Consider the following 26,767-nt stretch of genomic DNA (forward strand, 5'->3'; position numbering starts at 1 on the left):
AAGAGCAGGTGGCCAGGTCACAGAAGGAAAATGGGACTGATGAACATTTGAGGATCCTCCAGTGAATGGGGAGTTCTCAAAGAGCCTGTGTCCTCTGGCTCACTGTGTGGGTCTCCATCCCATGCTCCAGGCTGGATATAGTTCTAAGGCTGTTTTGAGTAGCAGATTACAGGTCTACCAGGCTAAAGAGGTTAAAGGCATGGCCCAGGTCTCCCAGTGAGTCACTGAGCTGAAGCAGTGAACACAGCCCTCACCCTGCCAACTGTCTTATCAATAAAAGGCCGTGCTTTAGGGGACTTGGAATGGCAAAGGGGGCCTCACTACCCGGTGTAGGGGAAGGAGACTGAGCCTTGGCTCCATGGCTTCCGGCAAGCTTCTCCAAGGTTCAATTTCCTTGTCTGTAAAAGGGGAGGACAAGGGCTGTATATTATTTTTCTACTTGTGTAACAAACCACCCCAAGGTGTTTGTGGCTTAAAACAACATGCATTATTTAGCTCGCCTCTTTGGGGGCTGACTTGTTTGTGGGTTTGCTCTGTATCTGTGGTCAGCTGGAAGGTCAGCTTATGGATGGGTGGGCTAGGATATCCTCACTCACATGTCTGGTGGCTGGAAGCTGCTGGCTGAGGGGAAGAGGTACTACTGGGTCACAGGACTCTCGTCATCCAGCAGGGGAGCTTCTTCCTGGGCATCTTCACATGGTGGCTGGGTTCCAAGTGCAGCAATAGAGAGCAACCTCTACATATGAGCACTTTTTAAGCCTCTGCATGTGTCACTTTTGCCAATGCCCCTTTGTCCATGGTAAGTCACATGATCAAGGCTGGAGTCAATATGAAAGGGCAACAACATAGGGCATGGCTAGATGGAAGAGAATAGTTTGTGGCCATCTTTCGCAATCTGCCGCAGTATCCCCTACAGAGAAATTGGTAAGAACAAAGGAGAAGTGACTAAGTAGGCTCTAAGTGGTAATGAAAATAATAGCAGACAATTATTTGATTCTCATTTTTACATCTGAAGGTCAGAGAGGTGAAATAACTTCATGGTCACACAACCAATTAATGGTAGAACTAGAATACGCTTCCAGCGCCTTCTGATTCCAAGTTCATGTTCACAGCGCATGTTATTCAGTTCCAGTACAGAGAACCGCACCTCTTGGAGGTTAATGGCCACAAGTGGGGAACCTGGATGTCCACACCCACCTGGTGAGCATGAGGCAGGTCCGCCTACCCCTCTAGCAGTGTCAGAAAATCCAGCTAAAACAGAACCTATAAATAAGACCCTGTCTTGTAATACCTTGTACGTCCAGGTTTTGATGAAAAACGACTCATCACATCAAGAACCAGGAAGATCACAAATGGACTGGAGAAAGACAATCAACACATGCCAACGCTGAGATGACAGAGGTATTGCAAATATATGACAAAGGTTTTAAACCAGCTCTCATGAAAAAGGCTCAAAGAAGCAATTAAGAACATGCTTGAAACAAGTAAGAGGCTGGTAGGTGTGGCTATAAAAAGGCAGTATGAGGGATTCTTGTGGGGATGAATCTGTTTTGAATCTAAGCTGCATCAATGTCAACACAGAGGTCCTGGTATAGTACTATAGTCTTGCAAGATGTTACCATTGGGGAAATCTGGATATAGCATATATGGATATCGTTGCATTATTTCTTACAACTGCATCGAGAGTCTACAACTATCTCAAAATAAAAAGGTAATTTTAAAAAATAAGGCATCCCATCGGTAGCAGGATCAATCATTTGGTACTTTTCCAGCCCCCTATTTTTCATAAAAATGCAAGTTAATGCAATGAGAATCAAGATCTAGAAGAGTGGGAATAATTTTCACTATTCTCTCATTGTCTTCTTTGATCACCCAATTAGGGGGCCTACCTACTCAGATACTGTACGGGCTTCCAGATTCTTATTTATTTTATATTAATTTTATTATATTATTATTATTATCATTATTGTTATTAGTTAATGCTTCCAAAGGTCTAGTTCACTGAGTTTCTAGATTCCGCATTATTGGGAATTTCAGGCAATTATGCATGGAAAGCACTCAGCATAGGGCCTGGCATATATAATCAATGCATTATGTTATTATTAATAATTTTTTATCAGTAATTTATTTCCAAAGAGTAAGCCAACTTGGTTCCCTGTTTAATCTCAAGCACTCATCAACCATACTTTCCCCTAAATTGACTTAGAGCCCAATGCTGTCAATGTCCACATTTAATGAAGAATAAAAATAACGGTAGAAAACCAAGAGACAAAAAACAATTAGGGGGATTGTTTTATAAACTATAGAAATGTCTAACCAATGTGTACTGTGTACTTGAAACTAATTAAAATTTAAAAAAATGAAAAATAAAGAACAGAAAAATAAAATGAACTATTTTGTGCATCATCATCATATGCCTGGTATTGAACCAAGCACTTTGGCTCCTTTATTCCATGGAAATGAAGTGAGTAACAAAGACTCCTCTCTGGAGATAGGGTGCTCAGTTCCTGCTTCGGGGCCTCCTTACTCCTTGGCATACCTGCATCTCTCAGTGTGACCAGAGGGGGCACCAAAGGTGTGGGTCCTGGTGTGCTGGGAATGGGACTTCTCTTTTAGATATGGCCCTAAAGCCCTAGGGCCCTGCTTGGGCTGGGAGCTAAGGGAAGATATTTGTTTTCATTTCTTTTAGTCTTACACCTGGAAGTTGAATTGCTGCTGAGTCTTGTGGTAAGTGTTTCCTTATTTGTGTACCTACTGCCATACTAAGTGGCTGTACCATTTTATATTCCCATCAGCAGCCAGCCGTGTATGAGGGTTCCAGCTGGTTCACATCCTTGCCAACAATGATGCCTTTTTGATTAAGGTCATTTGATGGATGTGAAGTGATTTTGTGGTTTTGATTTGTTTTCCCCTGATAGCTAATGGTGGTGGACATCTTTTCATGTGCTTAATGGCCTTTCTATATCTCCTTTGAAGAAATGTCTAACTGCACATTTAGAAAACTGGGTTGTCCTTTCATAATCGAAATGCAATAGTCTTAATATTCTAGATACCAGTTTATTATTATATATATGATTTGCAACATTTTCTCTATATTGCCTTTTTTACTTTTTGATGTCTTGAGTCACAAAAGATTTTTATTTTGGCAATGTCCAATTTATGCTCAATATGAAAGGGAAAGACTTAAATCGGTTCATTTTTAGATGTACTATAGATCAAAGAATGTTTATCAGGGAATTAGGTCAGTCTCCTGTTTAGATCCTTTTGTGGTCTCCCATACATTGTCTATGTTTAAAGTTCAGATTTTGAATGTGGTTGTAGATCGAGGTGTCTGATTTCAGCCTGCCTTATCTCTCACTACTCCCTTTGTGATGTTTTCATCCCCAAGGCTACTTCCTGAAACATCCTTGTCTTCATCTTCTTGTGATGCACTTACGACTCCACCCCTTTCTACTTGCCAAGTCCCACTTATCCTTCGGGATCCTCCATGAAACTCTTCTCATTCTCATAGACAGGCGTCGTCCCTGCCTTCATGTGTCCTGCATTCATCACCACTGTCTGCTACAAGGAACCAGACCTCGACTTGAGCTCACACTCTGAAGGCCCCTCCCCACAAGGCTGAATGTGAGGGAGAAATTCACAAGGAAGACAGGCCAGATTCTCTTGCTCACAGCTTGCTCTCCGATGCCTATTGGATGTTTGCTCAATGAACGATTACACAAGTGAACTGGAAAGAGCCCGAGGTCCGTGGATTTCTGTGGTTGTTATTCACAGCTTTGTTGCCTATGAGAGAATAACAGAAAGTACAGGGGTAGTTCCTCTCTGCCTTTCTGGCATCCAAGTCTAACTCTTACCAAAAAATGGTTCAGATTGTAAAGCCGAGTGTTTGATACATTTTTCCGAGGGCAGAACATTCTCGTCCACGTTCTTTTCCCCTAATGAACAGCAATGACTGGCTCACAGGCTTCAGAGTAGGGCAGATGGCCAGAACAAATTTACTCTGGTACTATGTAGCCACACCAAATGCAACAGGCTTCATGGTACTGAGTCATCAGTGCTGGAACTACCTTTATGTGAGGCCTGATGAAGGACGGAAGCCGGTTGCAAGGGTGCACGCAGACTTTCTTCCTTTTCATTTTTTTGTTCATGTTCTCTTGCTTCTCTTAGAGCATCTGAATTTCCACTAGTTATATTTGTGTTCATTTTTTCATGTTTTCATGGGCTATCATTTTCTCATTGATTTTTAAAAAATTGATAGACTGTTTTTTTAAAGCAGTTAGACTTGTAGAAAGAATTGAGCGTTAAGTACGGAAAATTCCCATTTATCTTCTCTCCCTTAGTTTTCTATACAGGTCATCATTATTCTCTTTCATTTGTGTGGCACATTTGTTAAGATTGATGAATCGATGTTGATACATGATTATGTATCAACAAAAGTCCATAGTTTACATTAGGGTTCACTCATTGTGTTGTATATTCTATGGGTTTTGAGGAATGCATAGCATCCTACATCCACCGTTACAGTGTCGTTTGGAATAATCTTCCTGCCCTAAAAATCCCACGCTCCTCCTACTCATCCCACCCTCCCCACAAGCCTCTAGCAACCACTGGTCTCTTTGCTTCATAGTTTTGCCTTTTTAGAATGTCATATGGTTGGAATCATATAGTATGTGAAGCCTTTTCAGCTTGGTTTTTTTTTTTTTTTTTCACTTAGCAAGATGCATTGAAGCTTCCTCCATGTCTTTCCATGGCTTGATATATTGCTGAATAATATTCCATTTTATGGACATATCAGAGTTTATCCACTCACTAATTAAAGGACATCTCAGTTGCTTCCAAAATGGTGCCGTTTGTGGTATGGACGTAAATTTTCATTTAGGTAAATACAAAGGAGCACGATTGCTGAATCGTATGGTAAGAGTATTTTTCATTTTGTAAGAAACTGTCAAACTGTCTTTTTACCATTTTGCATTCCCACCAGGATATGATGTTGAATATCTTTTCTTACCCTTATTTGCCCTCTGTATGTTCTTTGCAAGTTTTTTGGGTATTCTTTTCTAGCTTTATTGAAATATAACTCGCATCTAACATTATGTAAGTTTAAGGTGCACAAAGTGATGGTTTGATATACCTATAGTTTTTGCAATGATTACCACAGTAGGTTTAGTAACACATCCAACATCTCATAATTACCTTTTCTGAGGTGAAAACTTTCAAGATCGACTCATTTAGTAACTTTCAAGTTTACAATACAATGCTATAGTTACCATACTGTACATTAGACCCCCAGAACTCATTCATTTTATAACTGAAAGTCTGTACATTTTGACCCCCTTCCCTCATTTTACCCCCTAACCTCTGGCAACCAGCAATCTGTTCTCTGCATCTATGAGTTAGGTTTTGTTTGTTTGTTTGTTTGTTTGTTTAAGATTTCACATATAAGTGATATCATACAGTATTTGTATTTTTTTGTCAGACTTATTTCACTTAGTATAATGCCTCAAGGTATATCTATGTTGTCAAAAATGTCAAGACTTCCTTCTTTTTTATAGCTGAATAATAGTCCATTATATCTATCTATCTATCTATCTATCTATCTTATCTATCTACCTATCTATCTATCTATCATCTATCTATCACATCATCTTTAGCCATTCATCCATTGATAAACACTGTTTGTTTCCACGTCTTGCTTTGCTTATTTTTAAATCATATATATATTTTGCTGTTGAGTTGTGTGAGTTCCATCTATGTATGTATGTATGTATGTATGTATGTATGTATGTATGTATTTATTTATGAGATTCCTTCTACCTACAGCACCTGGTCTTCCTAGGTGATCTTTCATCCAGTACTTACCAGGCCCAACCAACCGTGCTTAGCTTCCGAGATCAGATGGGATCAGGCTTGTTCAGGGTGGCATGGGCATAGTCCCTATATATTTTGGATATTAATCTCTCATCATATATGTGGTTTGCAAACATTTTCCCTATTCCTAGGTTGACTTTGCATTTTGATTCTTTTCTTTTTTCTTTTACTGTGCCAAAGCTTTTTAGTTTGACAAAGACCCATATGTTGATTTTCGCTTTTGATGTTTGTGCTTTTAGTATCATATTCAAAAAATTGTTTTCAAGACCAATATGAAGGAGCTTTTCCCTTCGTTTTATTTTTCTCCCAGGAGTTTTATAGTTTCAAGTCTTTAGTTCATTTCAAGGTAATGTTTACAAGCGGTATAAGATAGGGGTCCAGTTTTATTCTTTTGGGCGTAGGTGTCCAGTTTTCCCAACACTAGATACCAAAGAGGCTGCCTTTTCTCTATTGAGTATCTTGGCTTCCTTGTCACTTAGTTGACTCTGGGTTTATTTCTAGACTCTTGATTCTTTTCTGTTAGGTGTGTTTGTTTTTCTGCCAGTACCATACTGTTTTAATTTCTATAGCTTCAAAATATAGCTTTTAAATTGGGAAGAATGACACATCAAACTTTGTTCTTTTTTTCTCAGGACTGCTGTGGCTAGTCACGGTCTATTGTGGTTCCTTACAATTTTAGGATTTTCTATTTATGTAAAAAACCCTGCTATTGGAATTTTTATAAGAATCGTATTGAATCTGTAGACATATTTGGGTTGTAAGGACATATACTCTCTGGGTGATATGTGTGTATAGGTGATTTGCCCAAGACTTCTTAAAATGAAAAAGTCAAAAAACATTAAAAAGAGAAAAGAAAAAGAAACTGCTACATTAGAAAAGACTAAATGCATAGAGCAAAGTCTCCTAGTGTACACCAGGGCTGATCCAGCCCATTCCAGGTCAGAGAGGTGGATGAGCAGCATCAGTTCTGACAGGCGAGGATTATCCTCTCTGTTTATGCTTCCTCTGGGCCCATTTTCTCCTGGGCTGCATCACTTAATCTTAAAACACACTTTGACTCTTAACACACACAGGTGTTGTTGCTCCTTCTAGCCATTGAGTCGTGCGACTCTCCATGCCCCATTATCTGGGCCACAAGAAACTTTAAGTCAGCTTCCCATACCCATCACCCATACCAGTCATTTCCTCACTGGGTCCATAAACACAGACGCATGAGATTCATGCACAGGAACAAAACAAAGCTTTATTATTAGTAATGAACGAAACAAAACAAAACAAAACAAAACAAACAAACAAAAAAACTCAACTAAACGAGAAAAAATAAGCAAAGTTAAAAAACAAAAATAAGCTATATAGAAGACCTAAGTGCTCTGGGAGGTAAATGGGGGGAGGGGAAGAGTCAACTGCAGGCAGCAGGGGGTCCTGCCTGCTCCAAGACTGAAGGGACATGGGAATGGGACAATGGCGCTTATCTACTGTCCTGAGACTTCCAACAGCCTCAGACCAACCAGCTTTGAGGAAAATGGCAGGACAGGGCTGGGAATGAGATGCTGTATCTCTAGGTACCCAGTTTGCTCCTGGATCACAGAGGTCAGGGTTAGACTTGCATTGCACACCTAAATGAGGCCCCATACAGTCCAGCCCGGAAGGACGGTGGAAGGAAGCAGTTCTTTCAGGAGGCTGTTTTCCTCTTAGACCCCAAGGGAGTGGATTTTGACTTGGAGGCAAACGATTGATCGCTGGTTTTGTGCCCAACCAAGCCCTGGACAGGTGATGAGGGGGCCCTAATGGCAAGGCTCCTCCTCGTTGTGTCCATCGCTGGTGCAGGGTAGCTGGGAATGGATGTTGAGACAGGAATGCCCTTAAAGGCAGCGTGGCTGGTAGTGGTGCTGGACCCGTCTTTGGAAGGAAGGGGGCTCTGCCTGGCAATGGAGGTTGGGACAGGCATGCCCTTAGAGGCAGCCTTGCTGGTAGTAGTGCTGGACCCGTCTTTGGAAGGAAGGGGGCTCTGCCTGGGAATGGATATTGCGACAGGTATGCCCTTACAGGCAGCCTTGCTGGTAGGGGTGTTGGACACTCCTTTGGAAGGAAGGGGGCTCTGCCTGGGCACACCCCTAGAGATGTGACCCAAGTTGGAGGCAGTAGGGCCTCCAGACACCCAGTTGTTAGTGCTGGTTCCCATGGAGATCACATGGGTGCTCTGGCAAGGGGGGCCAGAGGTCTTCCGGCCCAAGCTTCCCCCATGGTGGTGTTTGGTGCTCGAGGCCTTACCCCTTTCTTCTGAAATGCTGAGTGCTCTAAAGAGGCAGCTCAGATCTGGTGTAGCCGCTCTGTTCTCAGAGCCCATAGCTGCTGCTGAAATCCCCGCTCTGGAGGACGCAGAGCTTGTGACGCCCCATGTTGAGCCGTGCTGCTGACCGCTGGGACCAGATTTGGTCACAGCATTGGGCATGTTGGTGGCAACTGTGAAGCCAGAGGCAGTGGCTGTGGCAGAGCGGAATACAGTTGGGGTGACAGCAAAGGCTGGCTGGGTGCTGGCATAGGTACCCAAGGCAGAAATTGCGGGTAATGAGCCCCTCGAAGCTTTCCTTGTGATGTTGCCCAAGGCTAGCTGGCCTGGAGCAAAGCTTGGGGTCTGGGCTGGAGCTGGAGCTGGAGTTGGAGCTGGAGCTAGAGCTGGAGCTGGAGCTGCTAGTGTTTTACTCTGGGCAGAGCTGTCAGAGGTGGTGGCTCTGTGCTGCTGCCCATTAAGGGATGCAGTGATGGGCTGGGCAGTGGCTCCAGAGCTCACAGGAAGTTTCACAGCCAGGGTAGGCCTGCTAAAGCTCAGGGCAGGTGGGTTGGTGGCCACTGTGACTGAGGCCATATTACCACTGAGCAGTGTCTGAAGGGTCTGTGCAGATAGTGAGGAATTGCCACTGGTGCTAGGGGGAGGCCCTGAGAGGAAAGGCTGGGAAGGTACAGTGATGTCCATGGGGGTGACCCCAGCGTCAGAGGCAGGGTGGGGAGCCAAGCCTGCAGATGTGCTGGTTCGGGGGCTGGCATTGACTGCAGAAGTGCCAGTGGAGAGAGAGGCACTAGGATCAGCGCTAGGAGGGGGGCCCTGTGAGGAGGCAGGAGGATCTACACACATTGGAGTGGGGGAATCGGTTCTGGAGGTGCTGGGAGCGGCAGGGAAGGTTAAAGGAGCATTTGCAGGGGCTGATACCAAGGCACTGGGATGAGTGATGGGAGGCGGGCCCTGTGAGGAGGCAGGAGGATCCACACACATTGGAGTGGGGGAATCGGTTCTGGAGGTGCTGGGAGCGGCAGGGAAGGTTAAAGGAGCATTTGCAGGGGCTGATACCAAGGCACTCGGATCAGTGATGGGAGGGGGGCCCTGTGAGGAGGCAGGAGGATCCACACACATCGGAGTGGGGGAATCGGTTCTGGAGGTGCTGGGAGCGACAGGGAAGGTAAAAGGAGCATTCGCAGCAGCTGTAGGAGCAGGCCAGTGAGTGGTCGGGCTTTTGATTGCACAGGCCAAGCCCAGTGCTAAGAAGGGGGTAGGGGCAGAGGGGTTGAGGGGCGCTGCAGATAGGTCGGCTGTGCCTGACACCTGGAAGAAAGCACCTGTCAGCAGGGCGAATGGGGCTGGGGGCAGGGAGTGTGCAGAGGTACCTGGCAGGGGGTTTGAGAGGGCAAACACGGAAGCTGGTAAGCTGTGCTTTAACGGATGCACAGAGGTGGCCCCTCCAGCAGATTCCAAGTTGGGCTCTGGGCCTGGGGAATCCTGCTCCCTCCTGCCTTTCACCAGCCGTGGATCCATGCTAGGCGCTGGAGGGACAGCTGGTGCAGAAGCGGCCCCGGCGGCAGGCAAGGCGGACGAACTCGAAGGCTGCGCAGCACTGCAGGTGGTGATGGCCTCCGTCGCACCCCAAAGTGCACTGTTGATGCGCTGCAGCGCTGCTTTCTTCTCCGAGTCTAGGTCTTCTGCAGTGACTCGGAAACCCGGCTCAGGAGGTGATGGCAACTTCAGAGGCTCCCCTCGCCTGTGTGGCAGCAGAGGAAACTTGCGTTTTTTGGGCCTGGAACTGTCAGGTGTGGGCGAGCAGTTTCTCCGGGATCGTTTCTGCCCTTTTGTTCCATCTGCATCTCTGTCAGGCTGGCTCTTCCTCTGAGAACCCTCCTGCAGCACTCTCTTTGAGCATGGCCCGGTGTGGGATGGCGCTGGACCCCACCTCTTCTGCACTGGCAGGAGGAAATCTTGAGTAGAGCTGTATGAGCTTGTGATGGCATTTCTTCTGGGGCAGAAGGTAATCCCAGAGGTCTTGGATTTCTTGTTGGATGTATCTTCTGAGCTCTGCACATGGGAGATTCTCCGTAGAGGCCCAGGCCTGGGCACCAGGGGAGAGACGCCTCTCCGGACCCCGAGGGGCCTAAATGCAGTCCGTGTACCCCCAGTGCCATCTGGGCCCTTGCTCTGATCGGGCTGCTTCTGTAGGATTGCAGGGTGGTCTTGCTCCTGCTTGGCTGTCTCTTTCCAACTTTCTCCCAGGGCCCTCGGGGTAACTTGCTCTGGGCAGCTGTTTTGGGCACAGGTGGGTGTTGTGGGTGGCATCTGAGCGACCACGTGCTCCTGTGCCGCACGGAGAGTGTCTCTGTCCACTGGAGACACCGAGCTGCAGGCCATCTTTGAGTCGGGAGCAGACGGCGCCGCCTTCCTCTGATGGCCATGCCTGCAGACTGAGGTAACGGTCTCCAGAAATCCGCGCAGGGACTGTGGCATCCTGGAAGACCGTCTCGGAGACGCTCTCACAGAGCTCAGAGGCGAAGTCCTCGGAGACTTGCGGTTTGGCTTGCAAGAGGGTGGAGGAACGTGGACACCTGGGTGACTCCGGTGCGCCAGGGGAAGGTGGTGGGCGCCGTGAGCATGGCACCGGCCCTCCGGTGCCTGGGGTGGGGGTGGGGGGCAGACCTTGTCCAAGTAACCACCCATGGGGCAACTGGGTGAGGTCAGTCTTTGGATAAATAGCGGGCTCTAAGTGAGCTCCTTCAGAGGCCAACACTGCCGAAGGCAAAGCGCCCACTGCCAGGTCTGTTGCCTGGATGCGCTTGGAACGTGCTAGCGAAGAATGGGCGCGCGTGCTCAGGGTCATGGGTGCGCAAAAAGATTCGGGGGCGGGGGAACGCGGGCACGACGACCACGTGCGACCAGGGATGAGCAAAGATGCGGATGTGTCCCGGACGCTCATGCTCAGGCACTTCCACATCTGCTGAGAGGTGGAAGTGTTTGCTTGAGGGCGATCCGAGTATGAGCGTATTAACAGGCAGCGGCTTCTCCGCTGGCCGGGCCCAGCAGCTTTCGGGGATCAAACTGTACCGCATAGGGTTCCACCTGGCAGAGGGGGAAGCCTGGGGGAATAGCGTTTCTGGCCCAGCTGCCACTGTACAAAGTGGCAGCTTTAGGATCTGCACCTTTGTGTCCTTCTGCACTTTCCTCTGGGGACACGGGAGGGGAGAGCCGCTAAGAACTGAAGTGCCCACGTCACCCACACACTGCTGGAATGGTGCCTGGAGAGGCAGCCTGGGCAGGTGGGAGAGACATACTTAACACGGGACCTCACAATGCCACTTCTAGGCAATTCACCAAGAGAAATAAAAATTATGTTCTCACAAGAAACCTGTATGTGAATATTCTAGTATATTTTCTTATTTATTTATTTATGCAAAACTACTAGATATAGGACTAATGAAGTCTAATTTGTCTTGAGTGAATTTGTCATTATTTTTTAGTTGTTTTGGGAATAACACTATGTATACCGATCATTTCACAGTCCAATTAGAGGTTGTATTTTATCACTTAAATAAAATGTAGAAGCCTCACACCATCCAGATTCTTTTCCTTTCCACTGTTACAGCTGTCATATGCATTATCCTTCCCCTCTGAGATACCACGGAATAGCACAGTATTCTTTCTTCATCTGAGTCATGCATATATGAAATAATTTAAGAAGAGAAAAATAGGTTACACAGTCACCTAGATACTCACCGTTTCTGTTCCTCTTTGTTCCCGAAGTTCCAAGATTCCCTCTCGTCTCATTTCTCTTCAGTCCAAAGAAGTTCCTTTCACATATTTTATAGCAAGTTGTCTGGTGGCGATTTTTTTTTTCTCTTGGTTTTCTTTCATGTCTATTAGCCTTCATTTGGGTTTTGTTTTTTTCTGGCTTTCGATCCTTCAGAATATCTCTGTTCCATATAACATCCTGGGTTGATCTTATCTTTCGGCACTTTCAACATGTTACTCCACTCTCTACTGGTCTTTATGTTTTCTGATGAGTAATCACAGCCCTTCAAATTGATATTCCCATATATAACAAACATATCATTTTCCTTGACTGCTTTTAAGATTCTTCTTCATCTTTGCTTTCTTTATGGGATTAATTATGTCGGGGCGAGGCTTTCTGAGCTTAGATCTGTGTGTAATAAATTGGTGAAATTTTCAACCACCCTTTTCCCCATATATTTTCTTCTGCACCAACCTCTCTCACCTCTCCTTCAGATACTTTGATGACTCAAGAGTTAGAACTTTTGGTCTTGTTTTGCGCATCTCTGAAGGCCTCTTACTTTTTGTTCGATCTTTCTTTCTCTTCTTTGGATTTGTCATTTCTGTCAGTCTCCATTTTCTGACTCTGTCCTCTGTTTTTTCCATTCTGTTAGTGAGCCTGCCCAGTGAATTTTTGATTTTGGAAATTGTATGTGAAGTTCTAAAATTTACATTTGCTTTTGTTCCCCCATAGTTTTTATTTCTCTGCCGAGAATGTGTTCCTTCCCATTACTTTCCAGAGAATTTACCTTTACCTCATTGAGCAGGTTATAATAGACACTTTGTCTGATAATTCCTTCATGTGGGTGATTTCATGGCTGGGTCTCTTGAATGTCTTTCCCTCTGAGAACCGGTGAGATGTTCCTAATTCTTGGTCTTATTGTGTCATTTTGGATGGTATCCGGGACAGGTGGCTTATTACGTTGTGATGCTCCGATTCCTCTTAAAATCCCCCGAAGTTTGTTAATGTTTATTCATCTGTCGTTTCATTAAGCGATCGACGCCGTCAAGGTCGAAGTGCATGTCGTGTCGTGCCTTCTGTGGCACTGTTCCACCCACAGTGCTTTGGTTGTAGTGATTTGGTCCACGGGGTCCACGCACCACTCAGGGGTTCATCTGGGCGCTGAGTGGTGATTTCTTTTGTAGTTCAGTTCTCGAAGCCTTCACTCCCCTTCTTTGGGTCTATTTGTGTGTGTTGCTCAGGGTGAGCCCAGGACTAATGCTGATTCATACACAGACTTAAATAACCCCCTTCTCCGACCTCCTCCTCATCAGGACTCTCCCCACATTCTCAGGCTTCAAGGGCTCCTCTTACGTGTTCCTCTCTCAGTGTTTTAGCCCCTGTGCTGTTATGTGGTTCCACACAACTAGGTCAACTTTGTAGGGGAAACAGCAACAGCAAGAGAAAAGAAAGAAGATGATAATACGTATTTTCCTACATTCTTAAGACCACAGGACTCTTTTTACCTGTTCCTTTGTCCAGAGATGTAAGTAATTTCTCAAGGTTTTAGGTGCCTCTGCCATCACCGAAGCTGCAGGGGAGACTTCGTAACTGGGGAGAGAAAAACAAAACAAATAAGGATGATCTCCTCACTTCTCAATAAGCAAGGCCTGCTTTCTTACTAGTCTGGTTAGAAATAAGGGTTGATCCTAGAGTTTTTACCATCAGGGGCTGCCAGACTTCCCCTGCCTTTGGTAAGCTAAGACACAGAGGTGGCAAAAAACCCACCACAATCACTGTTTTATGGGTTGTTATTCAGGTGTGGCTGTTCTTTATTACTCTTAGTGTTTCAAGTACACACTTTTTGTCCTCTTTCCAGAATTTCATTTGTAATCTGTGAAAGAAAGAAGGGTTGTATGGGGCTTACTCCATCTTGGCCCAACCGGAAGTCTACAGTCATTTTTACAATAACTGTATTTATGTTGTTGTAAATAGCAAGATAGTCTTTTTCCGCTCGGATACTATTCCGTTGTAAGAATATACCACATTTTCTTTGTCCATTCATCTATCGCTGGACATTTCCATATCGTGGCTACTGTGATTAATACATGAAAGAACAGATATCTCTTTGAGATCATTATGTCGATCCCTTTGGATATCTCCTACAAAGTGGGACTGCTGGATTGTGCTAAGTGAAATAAGCCGGTCATCAGACCAATATTGCATGATTCCACTTACACAAGGAATCTAAAATAGTCAAATTCATAGTTGAGAACATTGCATCGCATATACACATAGCTCGTTTGGTTGCACGTTGCTCTATTTTCTTCTGAAGATACTGGGTTGTTTTTTTTTTTCTTTTTTTTTTTGTTTGTTTTTGTTTTTGTTTTACAAATTTACTGTTTATGGCAACCCTACAAGTCTATTGGCACCATTTTGTCCAATAGCACTGTCTTACTCTGTGTCTCTGTGTCACATTTTGGTAATTATTGCAAAATTTTCCACTTTTTCATTATAACATTTCTTATGGTAATCTCTGATATTACTATTGTAATTGTTTTGGGGAACCAAGAACCATGCCCCGATAAGATGGGAAACTAACTGATACATGCTGTATGTGTTCTGACTGCTCCATGGACTGGTTGTTCCCCCTCTCTCTTACTATCCTTGAGCCTCCTTATTCCCTGAGACACAACAATATTGAAATCAGGACAATTAAGAACCCTGCAATGGCTTCTAAGTTTTCAAGTGAAAGGAAGAGTCACACATCTCTCACTTTATAGTCAAAGCTAGAAATGATTAAACTTAGAGGGAAAGACATGTTTGAAAGCTGAGATAGGCCGAAAGCTAGGCCTCTTGTTTCAAACAGTTCATAAGTTGTGACTGCAAAGGAAAAGGTCTTGAAGATTGACTCTTGGTAGGGACCGATGCAGCTGGTGACTTTAAATTGAAGTGAATGATCATTTACCATTCAAAAAAATCCTATGGCCCTCAAGAATCATGCTAAATCGACTCCGCTTGTGCTCTACAATGGAATAACAAAGCCTGGATGACAGCATATCTGATTATAACATGGTTTACTGAATATGTTAAGCCCACTGTTGAGACCTACTGCTCAGGAAAAGAGTTTTTTCAAGATAGTACTGCCCACTGACAATGCAGCTGGTCACCCAAGGGCTCTCATGGAGAAGTACAAAGAGATTCAAGTTTTCGTGCCTTCTAACACAACACCCATTCTCGCAACATTAACAGGAGTTTGGAAGAAGTTGAATCTAACCCTCTTGGATGACTTTGAGGAGTCTAAGACTTCAGTGGAGGAAGTAACTGCAAATGTGGGAGAAATAGTAAGAGAATTAGCATTAGAAGTCGAGCCTGAAGATATGACTGAATTCTGATAAAACTTTTAACGGATGAGGAGTTGCTTTTTATGGTGAGCAAACAGAGTAATTTCTTAAGATGGAATGTACTCCTGGTGAAGGTGCTGTGAAGATTGTTGAAATGACAATAAAGGATTTAGAACACTACATAAAACTAGTTTATCGAACAGTGGCAGGGTTTGAGAAGATGACTCCAATTTTGAAAGAAGGTTTTACTGTGGGTAACATGTTATCAAACAGCACCACATGCTACAGAGAAATCACTCTTAAAAGGAAAAGTCAATTGATGTGGCAAACTTCACTGCTGCCTCACTTTGAGAAATTGCCACAGCCACCCCAACCTTCAGCAACCACCACTCTCATCAGTCATCAGCCGTTAACACTGAAGCAAGACCTTCTACCAGCACAAAGATGAAAACTCGTCGAAGGCTCTAATCGTTTTTACCATTTTTTAGCAATACCGTATTTTTAATTAAGGAATTTTAAACTAGACATAATATCTATGCGCACTTAATAGACTATAGTATAGTGCAAACATATGCACTAGGAAACTAAGAAATTCATGTGACTCCTTTTATTGTGATATTCAATTTATTGTGGGGGTCTGGAACTGAAGCCACAACATCTCCGAGGTCTGCCGGTCCTATATTTAAGTGGTTAACACACTGTCCTGTTACAGGTTTGGAATGTTCTACATATGATTATATATTTACCTTTACCTGTGTCCTATGTACTTTCCTATGTTGTCATGTCACTGATTCGTTTCATTTCGGGTTGAAGAACTCCAACCAGGATTTTTTATAAGGCATGTCTAACGGTGATGAATTCTCTCAGTTTTTGTTTGTCTAGGAAAATATTAATTTCTTCAGATCTGAAGGATAACTTTCAGGATAGAGGATTTGGAGCTGGCAAATCTTTTCTTTCAACACTTTGAATATGTCATTCTACTCTCTCCTGGTCTGTAGGGTTTCTGCTGAGAAATCCATTGATAGCCTAATGTGGGTTCTTCTATAGGTCACAGTCTTTTTTTCCATGCCTGCTTTGAGAATTCTGTCTTCATCCTTGATTTTTGACAATTTCATTCTAGTGTTTCTTGGAGAAGGTCTTTTTGCACTGAGGTAATAGAGTGATCTGGTAGCTTCGTAAACTTGAATGTTATTGAAGTTGACCTTGTATAAACTCAAGTTAGTGTTTCAACTTTAGGATATTAAAGGTAATCTCCATGGTAACCACAAGAGCTATAGAATATATGCAAAAGGAAATGAGAAAGGAATGGAAACATTTCACTATAAAAAATTATCTAAACATAAGAGAAGACAAGAAAGTAGGAAATGAGGAACAAAAACATCTATAAGGCACATGGAAAACAAATAGTATGAGAGAAGTAAGTCTTTATTACTAATTACTTTAAGCATAAATGGATTAAACTCTCCAATCAAAAGACAGAGATTAGCGGCATGGATAAAGACACACAATCCAACTGTATTCTGTCTACAAGAGACTCGCTTGAGATCCAAAGACACAAATAGGTTGAAAGTGAAAGGATGGAAAAAGATATTCCATGCAAATAGTAACCCAAAGAAAGCAGGAGTAGTTAATATCAGACAAAATAAACTTTAAATCAAAAAGGTTAAAAGAGCTAAAGAAAGACATCCTACTAAATGAAAACAAGAGACAAATACTATATGATTCCACTTATATCAGGTACCTAGGAGTCGTCAAATGCACAGAGACAAAGATCGGTGGTTGTCAGGGCCTGGAGAGAGGAGAAATTGGGGGAGTTACTGTTTAATGAATATAGAGTTTCAGTTGTGCAAGAGGAAAAGAGTTCTGAAGATGGATGAATACAAACTACTATTGGCGACTAAGGTGTAGGATCAGTAATTCAAATCTACTACAAATTTAACCTTTTTGTACCCTTTCTTAGCTCATGCTTGGTTTTTTACCTTAGAATACCTTAAATCTAATCATTCCACTACTATGATCCACATACTATAGTTTTCATATATTTTAATTCTGGTATATTTTTAATCCCAACAGATATTATTATTATTTTGTGTTATATTGTCAACTTTCATTTCGATTTACCAACACACTCTTCTCATTGAATTTTATGCTTCCTACATATCTCATCTTCCATTTGAGGTCATTTTATTTTTGCTGAAGAAAATCCATTAGTGTTTCTTTTGGTTCAAGTCTTCTGGTAATGAATTTCCTCAGATCTCAGTTGTCCAAATGACGTCAGTCCCCTTTCAATCCTAAAGGATTTTTGGTGGTGGGGGGGATTGGATATAAAATCTAGGCTCACAGGGTTTTTTCCTCCACACTTTTAAGACATGATGCTTCTGTATTCTGTATTCTGTTGTTTGCGAAGTCAGTTCTCAGCTTCATTATTTCTCCTTAGAAAGTAATGTTTTTTTCAGCAGTTTTACTATGATATGCCTAAGTGTGGTTTGCGTATTATGAATTCTGATTGAAGGAATCCTTCTAGAACTTGAGGCTTGGTCTATTTTCAAAACTTTAAGCCATTAGCTCTTTAGACACTACTTCTATCTCATTCTCTCCACATCTAGAACTCCATTATACATATGTTAGATTTTCTTCTTGTATCTTCTATATTTATTTATATTCTGTATTTCCTATACTTCTTTTTCTGTGCTTTAATACAGACGTATTCTTCTGACCTACCTCTAATTTCATTAGTTTTCTTCTTTCAGCTGTGTATAACCTGCTAACAAATACTATCTATTGAATTTTTAGGTTCAGTTATATTTTTCAGTTCTAGAATTTTCATTTGTTTCATGGTTTGATAAAATCCTCAGTTGTATCTTTTTTTTTATCCCCTTAGCCATATTAAACAGAGCCCTTTAAAAGTCTGGGGGAAAACTCCATGATCTGGATCCTCTATGTCTATTTGTTATCTCTCTTGGTTTACAGTCATTTGTCTTATCTCCTTGGATTCCTACTTATTTCTGATTGAGTGCTGGTCACTGTATATGAAATAATTTGAGTCCTATCATGAGGTTATCACTCTCCCAAGATAATTTATGTTTCATGTTGGCAAGGACTGGCGTGATTCGAATCGAGTCCTAAACAATCTGTGCTCCCAAAATAAAACATTAGGATACCTCCTTGGTGGTTCCCAGACTTCAAACTTTGTCCTCGTAGGTCTATGAGGATGTTGGAAGTGCTGCTCACAACCCTAGCTTCTCTGATACTCTTCTGAAATTGGCAGATATCCCTCAAAAAAACAAACAAAGAAAACAAAGAAAGAAAATTTTAAAAAGCACCCAAATGCCAGGCTAAATTGCTATTACTTCCTCTTTTTCTTGGCTGTTGGCCCTAAAATTATTCACTGCTTTGTTAGTTTTCTGATGCTTTCTGGAAACAGAAGCTCTCTGGGGACATTATTTTTAATGTGAAGAAAACTATATGACTGTATTTAAAGACATCAAAGACAAAAATAAATGGAGATATAACAACTTGGGGGTCTCATTGTACCCTTCCAGCTTCGTTAATAAATTTATTTCATGTTAACTATTGTTTATAATCCATTCCTTCTGTTCAAATAACCGGTGTGGTTTCTGTCTTCTCACTGGATTCTTACTGATACCGTTCCCATCCTTGTCCTTCCTCTTCTCGTTTTATTTATCTCACAACAACATTACTGATAATTTGGACCATTTAAAATGTTATGCCAAGACCTTAGTGTATTTTATTATACTTTGCATTTCTAGAGTTTCTGTTTGGTCCATTTTTAAATCTGCTTGGTTATTCTTTATAGTTTCAGGTTTCCTGCATGTATTTGTTCAGCCACATGTATTTTTAAGCTTGATATTTAGCTCTTTAAACATATTAAATATAGTAATTTAAAGTCTGTGATAATTTCTTCATCTTTCTATCTTTGTCTGTATCAATCTGTCTGTATCTGCTTCTTGGTTCTCCTAGTTCTGTCTTGTGGTGCTTTATTTCCCTGAGCGAGTTTTGTTTTTGTTTTGGATATTTTGCTTTGTTTGTACCATGAGCTACTCACTTTCCTTGGAATTTTATTTGTAGGATGAAGGTCTGCAAGAGTAACTGTACGATACCCTAAGTATCCTAAATACTAACGTGTATGTGCCTAGATATCATCAAGTTGTCCTCCTCATACCCTTGCCAACACAATTTTCAAAGTTTTTGACCTTTACTGATTTGATAGAAAAAAATAAAGTATATCACTCATACACACACACACAATGGTTATAGTTTAAATTCACCTTTTGCTTATGAGTAAAGTTGGACTTTTGTTATGTGTGAGAATCAGCTGTTTTTCTTTTTTATGCACTATTTGTTCATATTTTTTTGCCTATCTTTCTATTTGGTTGCTGTTCTTGAGTTGTAGGAGTTCATCATTTCTATCGGGAATATAAGAAATTAGCACAAAGAATCGAAAGACTTTTGTCAGGATTACTTGGCAAGTTACCCACAAGTGGTGAGAATATCAGCATCCTTTTCAAGCCGGAAGGTTTAGTTCCTTTACAAATATAGACAGCAGAAAGGTTCTGATTTATTGAGAATCCTGCCATTTTGTTTTCCATTATTTTCTTAAAATTCTTTCTTCTGGGGTGTAAATTTTCAGTTTGGACCCAAAAAAGCACTGGGGGTGGTAGTGATTTAGAAAATATTATTAATACTAAAGGATTTATATAACGTTTTAGGTAACGGGTACATGGGGTCATAAACATTATTGCCGAAATAGAGCTGGGAAATGTAGTACTACCCACAGCAAAAATCAGCTCTATTGTTAGGTGATGAAGCTACACAGATATTGAAAGGGCAGTCTGCAGAGGTAACGCTGGAAAAGAGATTTATTTGAAAATGAAAATATTTTTGGCTACTAGATTTAAAAGCTATTGTGCAAGTAATCGCACCATCGCTGTTATTCACGGTGGACCATTTATTTCGTAAAATTACCACTGACCAACCAGAAGCCATAGAAAAGGATAGCGATTACTCTGTGGGAGTGCCAACGCAGATGCCAAAGGCTTCCCCCTTTCCTGACAAACATCTTTTATGCAGCTGAGCCACCTGCGTGCAAATCACACCTTCTTCAAATGGTGCCTCTGAAAACCAATGTGCGCTGGCAAAGCAGGTGTGGACTCTAGTTTCGGACCCGCTACTACTATGTATTTTGTGATCCCGGGCAATCCAGGTGACCCTCTCTGGCCTTCGGTAGGTCATCTGCTGCTAGAAGTTATCTTTGCAGACCCTTCGCATTGATATTCTGGCACAGTATTCACGAGAAATCCTATGAGCCAGGCAATGTTTCCTAAAGGAGCGGGGGCAGAGCTTCCAGCGGGAACACATCTGTCATACGTCCTTCGAAGACTTCTTTTGCGGTGTTTTGGGAACATTCGTGCCTGAATTTTAAGAAGTGTGTAAAAGTGGCAAATCCTCCAGTAAGCTAGTCACAAAGACAAGACAGAGAGTGGTATCTCCAAACGCCAGCTCTCAAAGGGAAAAAAAAAATTAATACCACCACCAGGATGCAGATAACAGAACTGTCTTACCAGGCCCTGTTTGCTATAAGATTTAAGAGTCCCCCAGAAACAACAGTTTTGCACCACACGGTAACGACCAACTTCTGCTTCTCCAACCTGCTTAATGTATAACTAGAGTGTAGTTCTAGGAGATGGCCCGTGCAAAGATATACTGATGGCTAACTTCTGCTTCTGTAAACCTGTTTGCTTGTTTGATGTGGTTTTAGGCTTTATAAGCTACCTCTTCTAACAGCTCCGGGCTGATTCTCTAGTGGGGAGAATCAGTCGCCGCCCCGCCGGCTAATAAAGGCTCATAATTCATCTCAAATTGGCTCCGTGGGTCTTAGATTTGAACACGCCACAACCGTGTCCCTCAATGCCACTGTCCAGAGATTGAGGTAGAACTTCTCCACATGTGGACGGCTCTAAGGAAGGGCGGCCGGAGAGCTGGGTTTACCTCGCCTGAAAATCCCATCACGCAAGGGCGGCGGGAGAGCTGGGTTTACCTCGCCTGAAAATCCCATCACTCACAAATATGCCGACAGCCCACGCCGGCTCCAGTCCACGCACACTGTTCCTGTGCACTGGCCCATTTCGGCCAGCTCCCCGCATACCGCCCCGGAAGGCCCAGACTCCCCTTTGCTTGGGGATGCCTAAGGCTCCGCTACCCGCGGACTACTTTTCGCGGCCCCTCAGGCAGCGGGCGGAGGGATCCCGTGCACGTTGCCTGCGGCGGCGGTGGGGGTGGGGGGGCGTCCGAAGCCCTGAGAGTGCGCCTGCGCGGCAGCCGCCGGTCAGCCGGTCCGCGACCCTGTTTGTCTGTCGGTCCGCCGGCTCGAGGGGACGTGCCGCCGCTGCCGCTGCCGCTGCGGCTGCTCCCTCGGCCCCGCGCTCGCCATGACGCAGATTCTCCCCATGCGCTTCCAGGAGCACTTCCAGGTAAGGACCACACTGCTGCACCAAGGCCAGGCGGGCTCCAGGGCGGGTCGCGCACTCTGTCGTGTCAGCCGCACCCCCCGCCCCTGACTTTCCGGGTGACCTGGGCCGGCGGCTTGCGATCCCCGACACGAATCCAGTGGAGACAGCGAGGCGTGTGGTGCCAAGTTGGCCCGGGCGGGCAGGTCGGTAACGAGATGCGGTGGCTGCACGTGCAGACCTCTAGCTGTGCTGGTGCGGAAACCGTTATCCAGCAGCGACCGTCGTCACTGGGGGTGCGGTCTGAGTAGCCCCTCTGGGGCGGCTCTGAGTGGTAATGCTCAGAGCGCTGAGTGATGGGAATCGTCAACTGCCCAAATGTCCCGTCTCAGTCTTTGAAAAGCTCTAACTAGACTGAGGAGCGGTGCACATACATTTAAGTCCCAAGCTTTATTACTCTCAAAATCTCCGTCCAATCCTAAATTTCTCTTTTGGAGTCAAGTGATCCTGAGTTTGCATCTGTTGTCTACTGGAATCACTAGCGTGGCTTTGTGAGAGAGGACCTTCAAATCGTGTGACCAAAGAGGAAAGTTAATCATGCTGTGTTTTCCTAAGATCCTGTCAAAACAGTAACACCCCCGAAGTTTAGCTTTTTAACGAAGTCCCAGTTTGTTCTATGTGTAACTCTCCTGATAGAGTTGTGCCTCAGGAAAATAAAGATTGGCCGCCTGTGTTTGAACAAGGGTTTGCCTTCACGCACATCCCCGGTATATGTCACACCTGTGCAGAGTGATATGATTCTCATTTTACAGGTGTGGAGATGAGGGTAGATGAATAGTAGCCACCAGCTCTGTCCTAAGTGCTTTCTGTTACATCATTACAGTTCATAAGATACATATTGTTTTCCTTTCAGTCTAGATGAGGAAACTGAGGCGCAAAGATGTTAAATAAATAACTTACCTCAGTCATTCATTGAACAAGAGCAGGATTCAGACTCAGGGCTTTTATACATAACTGTATGGCAAGGAATGTGGGGGATAGAAAGGTCATGTTTTCGCAACACAGTGCACTTTTAACTCTATGTTTAAATGAGAAATGCCCTGGGTGTTGTAGAGTGACTGTTGGAATCCCCCCATTCTGCAGATTGAAAACTTGATACCTTCCTTGAGTATCCTGCCAGGGTTACTTGGTTAGAGATATAGCTGGGGTTGTGTGGAGGTGGAAGTCTCCACCTCCCATCTCCTCTCTGGGCTCCATTCTACCACGGAGCTGGGCCTGTTGCCAGTTAATGTGGAAGAGCAAAATACTACTATTGCTGCTAACTATCATATTATTACATTTTAGTGATTTGTTGAGCCATTTCTCTTGTCAATCACTATACTAGGTATTTTATAAATCTCACTTGATGTAATCCTCATGATAACTGAGGCACAAAGAGGTCAAGGAATTCAGGTAAAATTATATAGCTAGTAATTGACAGAGCTTGGATTCTAACCCAAGTGTGTGGCTCCAAAGCCTGTGCTTTAGCCATTATCAAAAGATATTCTCTTCAAAAGGCAGCGAAGCAGTAAGGCATTTAAAATTCCCATCAAAGTTCATAATGTCTTGAAGGGATATATTCTATATGTATATTTGTGACTTGTGGTATGCCGGCCACTTGAATGGAAATCTGTGGTTTGTGCTTTCTAGCACTAACCGGGTGTTTACGCTACCTCTGCACGTTTGTTTATTTAATCTGCACACTCTCCCTTTACTACAGACAATTCAGAACTCCCACCTTTTTTTTTTTTATTTTTTTAATACCTGAACCTGCCACTCCCTCTTGCTGCCAGCAGATGATTGGAGAAACAGAAGGCATAAAACTGGGATGTTCCTCACCTTCATGCTTGCAGTCTTACCAAGGTCTGCACTCACCCTTTCCTGCCTTCCTGTAACCTCAAAGTGGGTTTGTTTTTCTTGTCTATGTAATGGGGCTTTGCTCAGTAGCATCTTCTTACCATATTTTTATCCACCTTTTTTTTTTTGCAGTTTCTTCCTGTTTGCATTGAACCATGCTCGCATCTCTCCCATCTTTACAGAAAACTTCTCCCTCTCCTTTGTCCCCATGAAGCTCTTATTCACAGCCAGACATCAGGAAAGAATTGCCATGTCCCTCCATCTCTTCTCTTATGTTCCACAGTAACCTGCAGTCTGATTTTTGTCCCCCTTGCCAAAGTCACAAGTCATCATGCAGACTTCTTTTTTTGGTAAGGGAGCAGATAGTATATGTGTTTGGCTTGGAGGACCATATATTGACTTGTTGCATAGTCTTCCTTTATTCAAATTTAACCTTCAAAAAAATGTAAAACCATTTTTAGTAGTGCCATACAAAAACAGGCTGTAGTTTGCCAAACCCTGCTATAAAAAGTAAACTTAATCACGATGTATGAAGTCAAATGGGTGCTGGATTTATCAGGGTGATCACTTCATAAGTTATATAAATGTCTAATCACTATGTTATATACCTGAAACTAATATAATATTGTATGTCAAGTATAATTAAATAATTAAACAAAATTTTTTTAAATAAAAACCAACTTAAACCTCCAGTATCACAGACATATTTCATGACTTTCCAGCTGCATTTGACACTGAGCTTTATTGCCTCCTCAGGACCTGCCTCTGCTGCTTTTGGTGGTACCACAGTCTCCCAGGGTTTCTCCTGCCTCCCCGTCCACACCCCAGTTTTCTTTGTAGACTCCTCTTCTGCATGAACCTGGGGTTCATCATGAGTCCCTTGATATTTCTATTCAGAATGTTCTATGGGCAATTTGCCTGTATGCTCTTATATTCAGTGTTCCCAGACAGATCACATATTTTTGCTGAGCCTCAGAGCTGCATGTAGGCGAGGCTTTGGTTAAGAGCACAGACTTAAGCGAAACGGAAGGGTTTGAATCTGGACTCAGGCACTTACTGACCATGTGAATTTGGGCAACTTGTGTAAAGGTTTTGTGCCTCCATGTCTATATCTGTAAAATAGAGATAAAAGGTATAGGTCTTTCCTCATAGGGTTATTGTGAGGTTTTCATTAATAAGTGTGATAAATGTAAAGTGTTGAACAGTAACTGGTACAGAATAAAATATGCTATGCTCTTATCAGCCATTATTGCCAGTATGACAGCTGTCTGTTGAACATGCCATGGGTTTCCTCATGTTCCTCAGATACATCATGGTTCCTCTTCCACCCCAAATGTGAATCTTGTCGAGTTTCCAGTCAGAAACCTAGAAACAACCGTGACTTCTCCCTAGCCTATGGATTCTTCTTCTTCTTTATTTTTGGCATTATGGTACCATTCTCATCACAACCTCCATTGCCCTGGACTATGCCATATTTGTCATGTAAATGGCAGCACTAACCTTGTCTCTGGTCTTCTGCTTCCAGTCTTGCCCTCCTCTGCTCCGTTTTCTAGCACGCTTGCAACGAGATCGCAAAGGATGGACAGCTGCACAGTCTGTCAGTGAATGGTTCCTTGTTGCCTCCGAGATGAAAATGCCAGACTCCCAAGCGCTCTGTGAAGCCCAGCCTAATCCAGCATCTGCATAGTTCTTGCTGCTCCCCTTGTCCTCCAGGGCCTTCTCTGAAGCTCGACATCCTTGCTTGACACCCTTGCTCATGGGCTTTTGCATCTGCTGTTGCTTCTTTCCAGAACCCGTTCTTCCCCTCATTACCCAACCAAGTCCTACTTAGCCTTCTTGTGTCTGCGTAAATGGCCCTCTCTCCGGTAGCTGTCCCTGACTTGTTGGAGCCCTTCCTCTGTGCCCCCATGGCCTTTGGGACTTCATTTATGATGGCCCTCATCCCATGGTATTATTGCTCATCTTCCCTCCTGGACTGTGAGCTCACAGAATTCAGATTTTTGATTTGCAATTGTATTCCCAGTGTCTGGTACATAAGAGGCCCTCAGATCTCTGCAACCGGTTTCATAATAGAATGATTGTATAATCAATGAATGATTAGTTATAATGTAGATTGTCTAATGAAACGTTTGTAGGCTTTTCCAGGCTCTCCAGTCTGCTCATCTATGACCATTTACTTTAGTCTGCTTTCTTAAGAGTGTTCCCACTTGTCTTACTGACCTGGCTTTGTTTCTGCCTCCCCTCTGTGCACCGGATCACTTCCCCAAACCTAAAATTCCTTGAGAAAAGAAGGTAGGAATCTGTTCTCCAGTTTTGCAACATTAGGAAGAGGAGAATTTGGACTAGTGACTGCTAAAACATCAGTACTATTCATTTAAACTTAGTGTTTTTTTTTTTGCCCCCTAGATCTTAGTTTCGCCATGCAATGCGTAGAAAAATAATTCTAGACACTTCCTTTTCATTTGTGAATCTTATTGTAAGAATATTAATTTTCTTAAATTTTTAATTTTGGTTTGTTACATGTGAAAATTCTAGAGCCAGGTTTTTTTCCAGAGGGAGAACAATGGTCTTATGATCATCAGTAGGAGAATAGACATCAATGTATGGATACATTTTTTCTACAATCAACTTTTCAGAGATGCACCTAGAGCAGGAGCTGCACTTTTCCACATAGTGCATTGTAATACAGCATTCCTCCCACTTCAGCTTAAGATCATAGTGATTTATTTAGCTTTAGGTATCCTGTCGTGTTGGTTCTGCAGAAATATTTTTCTTGTATCACACGCAGTATTTGCACTTTTTAAAAATTTAGTTCTCTGAGTTGTAAGGTTGTTGCTATTCATGATATATGAACATGGAAAAAATGAAAAGGGCTAAGAGCTGATGACACCTTGATTCAGGAGAAGAATGGCTGAACCATTCATGGTCTAGAAATTCAGTTATGAGCCCCATGTAATTTTCCCCCGGCTGTATCAAAATGCAGTTATTAGTGTAAGAGTTTTGAAATGTGACACAGCTTAATACATAGAGAATTTATAAACATGTTCCTTTAAGTTTTTGATTATGTAGCATATCTCTTAGGTGATATTCTTCATAGATACAGAGTCTGCCAGGGCGATCTGTATCAATTATAGAGGCAAGGTGGTCATCAGTCTTACTGCTTCTC

General features: G+C 43.1%; 1 protein-coding gene and 1 long non-coding RNA gene across 2 annotated transcripts in view; both read left to right on the top strand.

The window, feature by feature from the left end:
• The first annotated feature begins 1,153 nt into the window (after positions 1–1,153).
• Positions 1,154–1,484, top strand: LOC118602902. The gene is made up of 2 exons (XR_004950971.1): positions 1,154–1,200; positions 1,305–1,484. It is a non-coding gene; the product is annotated as an uncharacterized LOC118602902 (long non-coding RNA).
• A 36-nt stretch (positions 1,485–1,520) lies between these two features.
• The window catches only part of CLTCL1 (clathrin heavy chain like 1), a 104,306-nt gene continuing 79,059 nt past the window's right edge, over positions 1,521–26,767 (top strand). Inside the window, 2 exon segments of the mRNA XM_036220954.1 lie at positions 1,521–1,533; positions 2,690–2,727. Coding sequence (XP_036076847.1) covers positions 1,521–1,533; positions 2,690–2,727 — 51 coding nt within the window.

The sequence above is a fragment of the Rousettus aegyptiacus genome, unplaced genomic scaffold (genome assembly GCF_014176215.1).
Source record: "Rousettus aegyptiacus isolate mRouAeg1 unplaced genomic scaffold, mRouAeg1.p scaffold_m13_p_5, whole genome shotgun sequence".
NCBI lineage: Eukaryota > Metazoa > Chordata > Mammalia > Chiroptera > Pteropodidae > Rousettus > Rousettus aegyptiacus.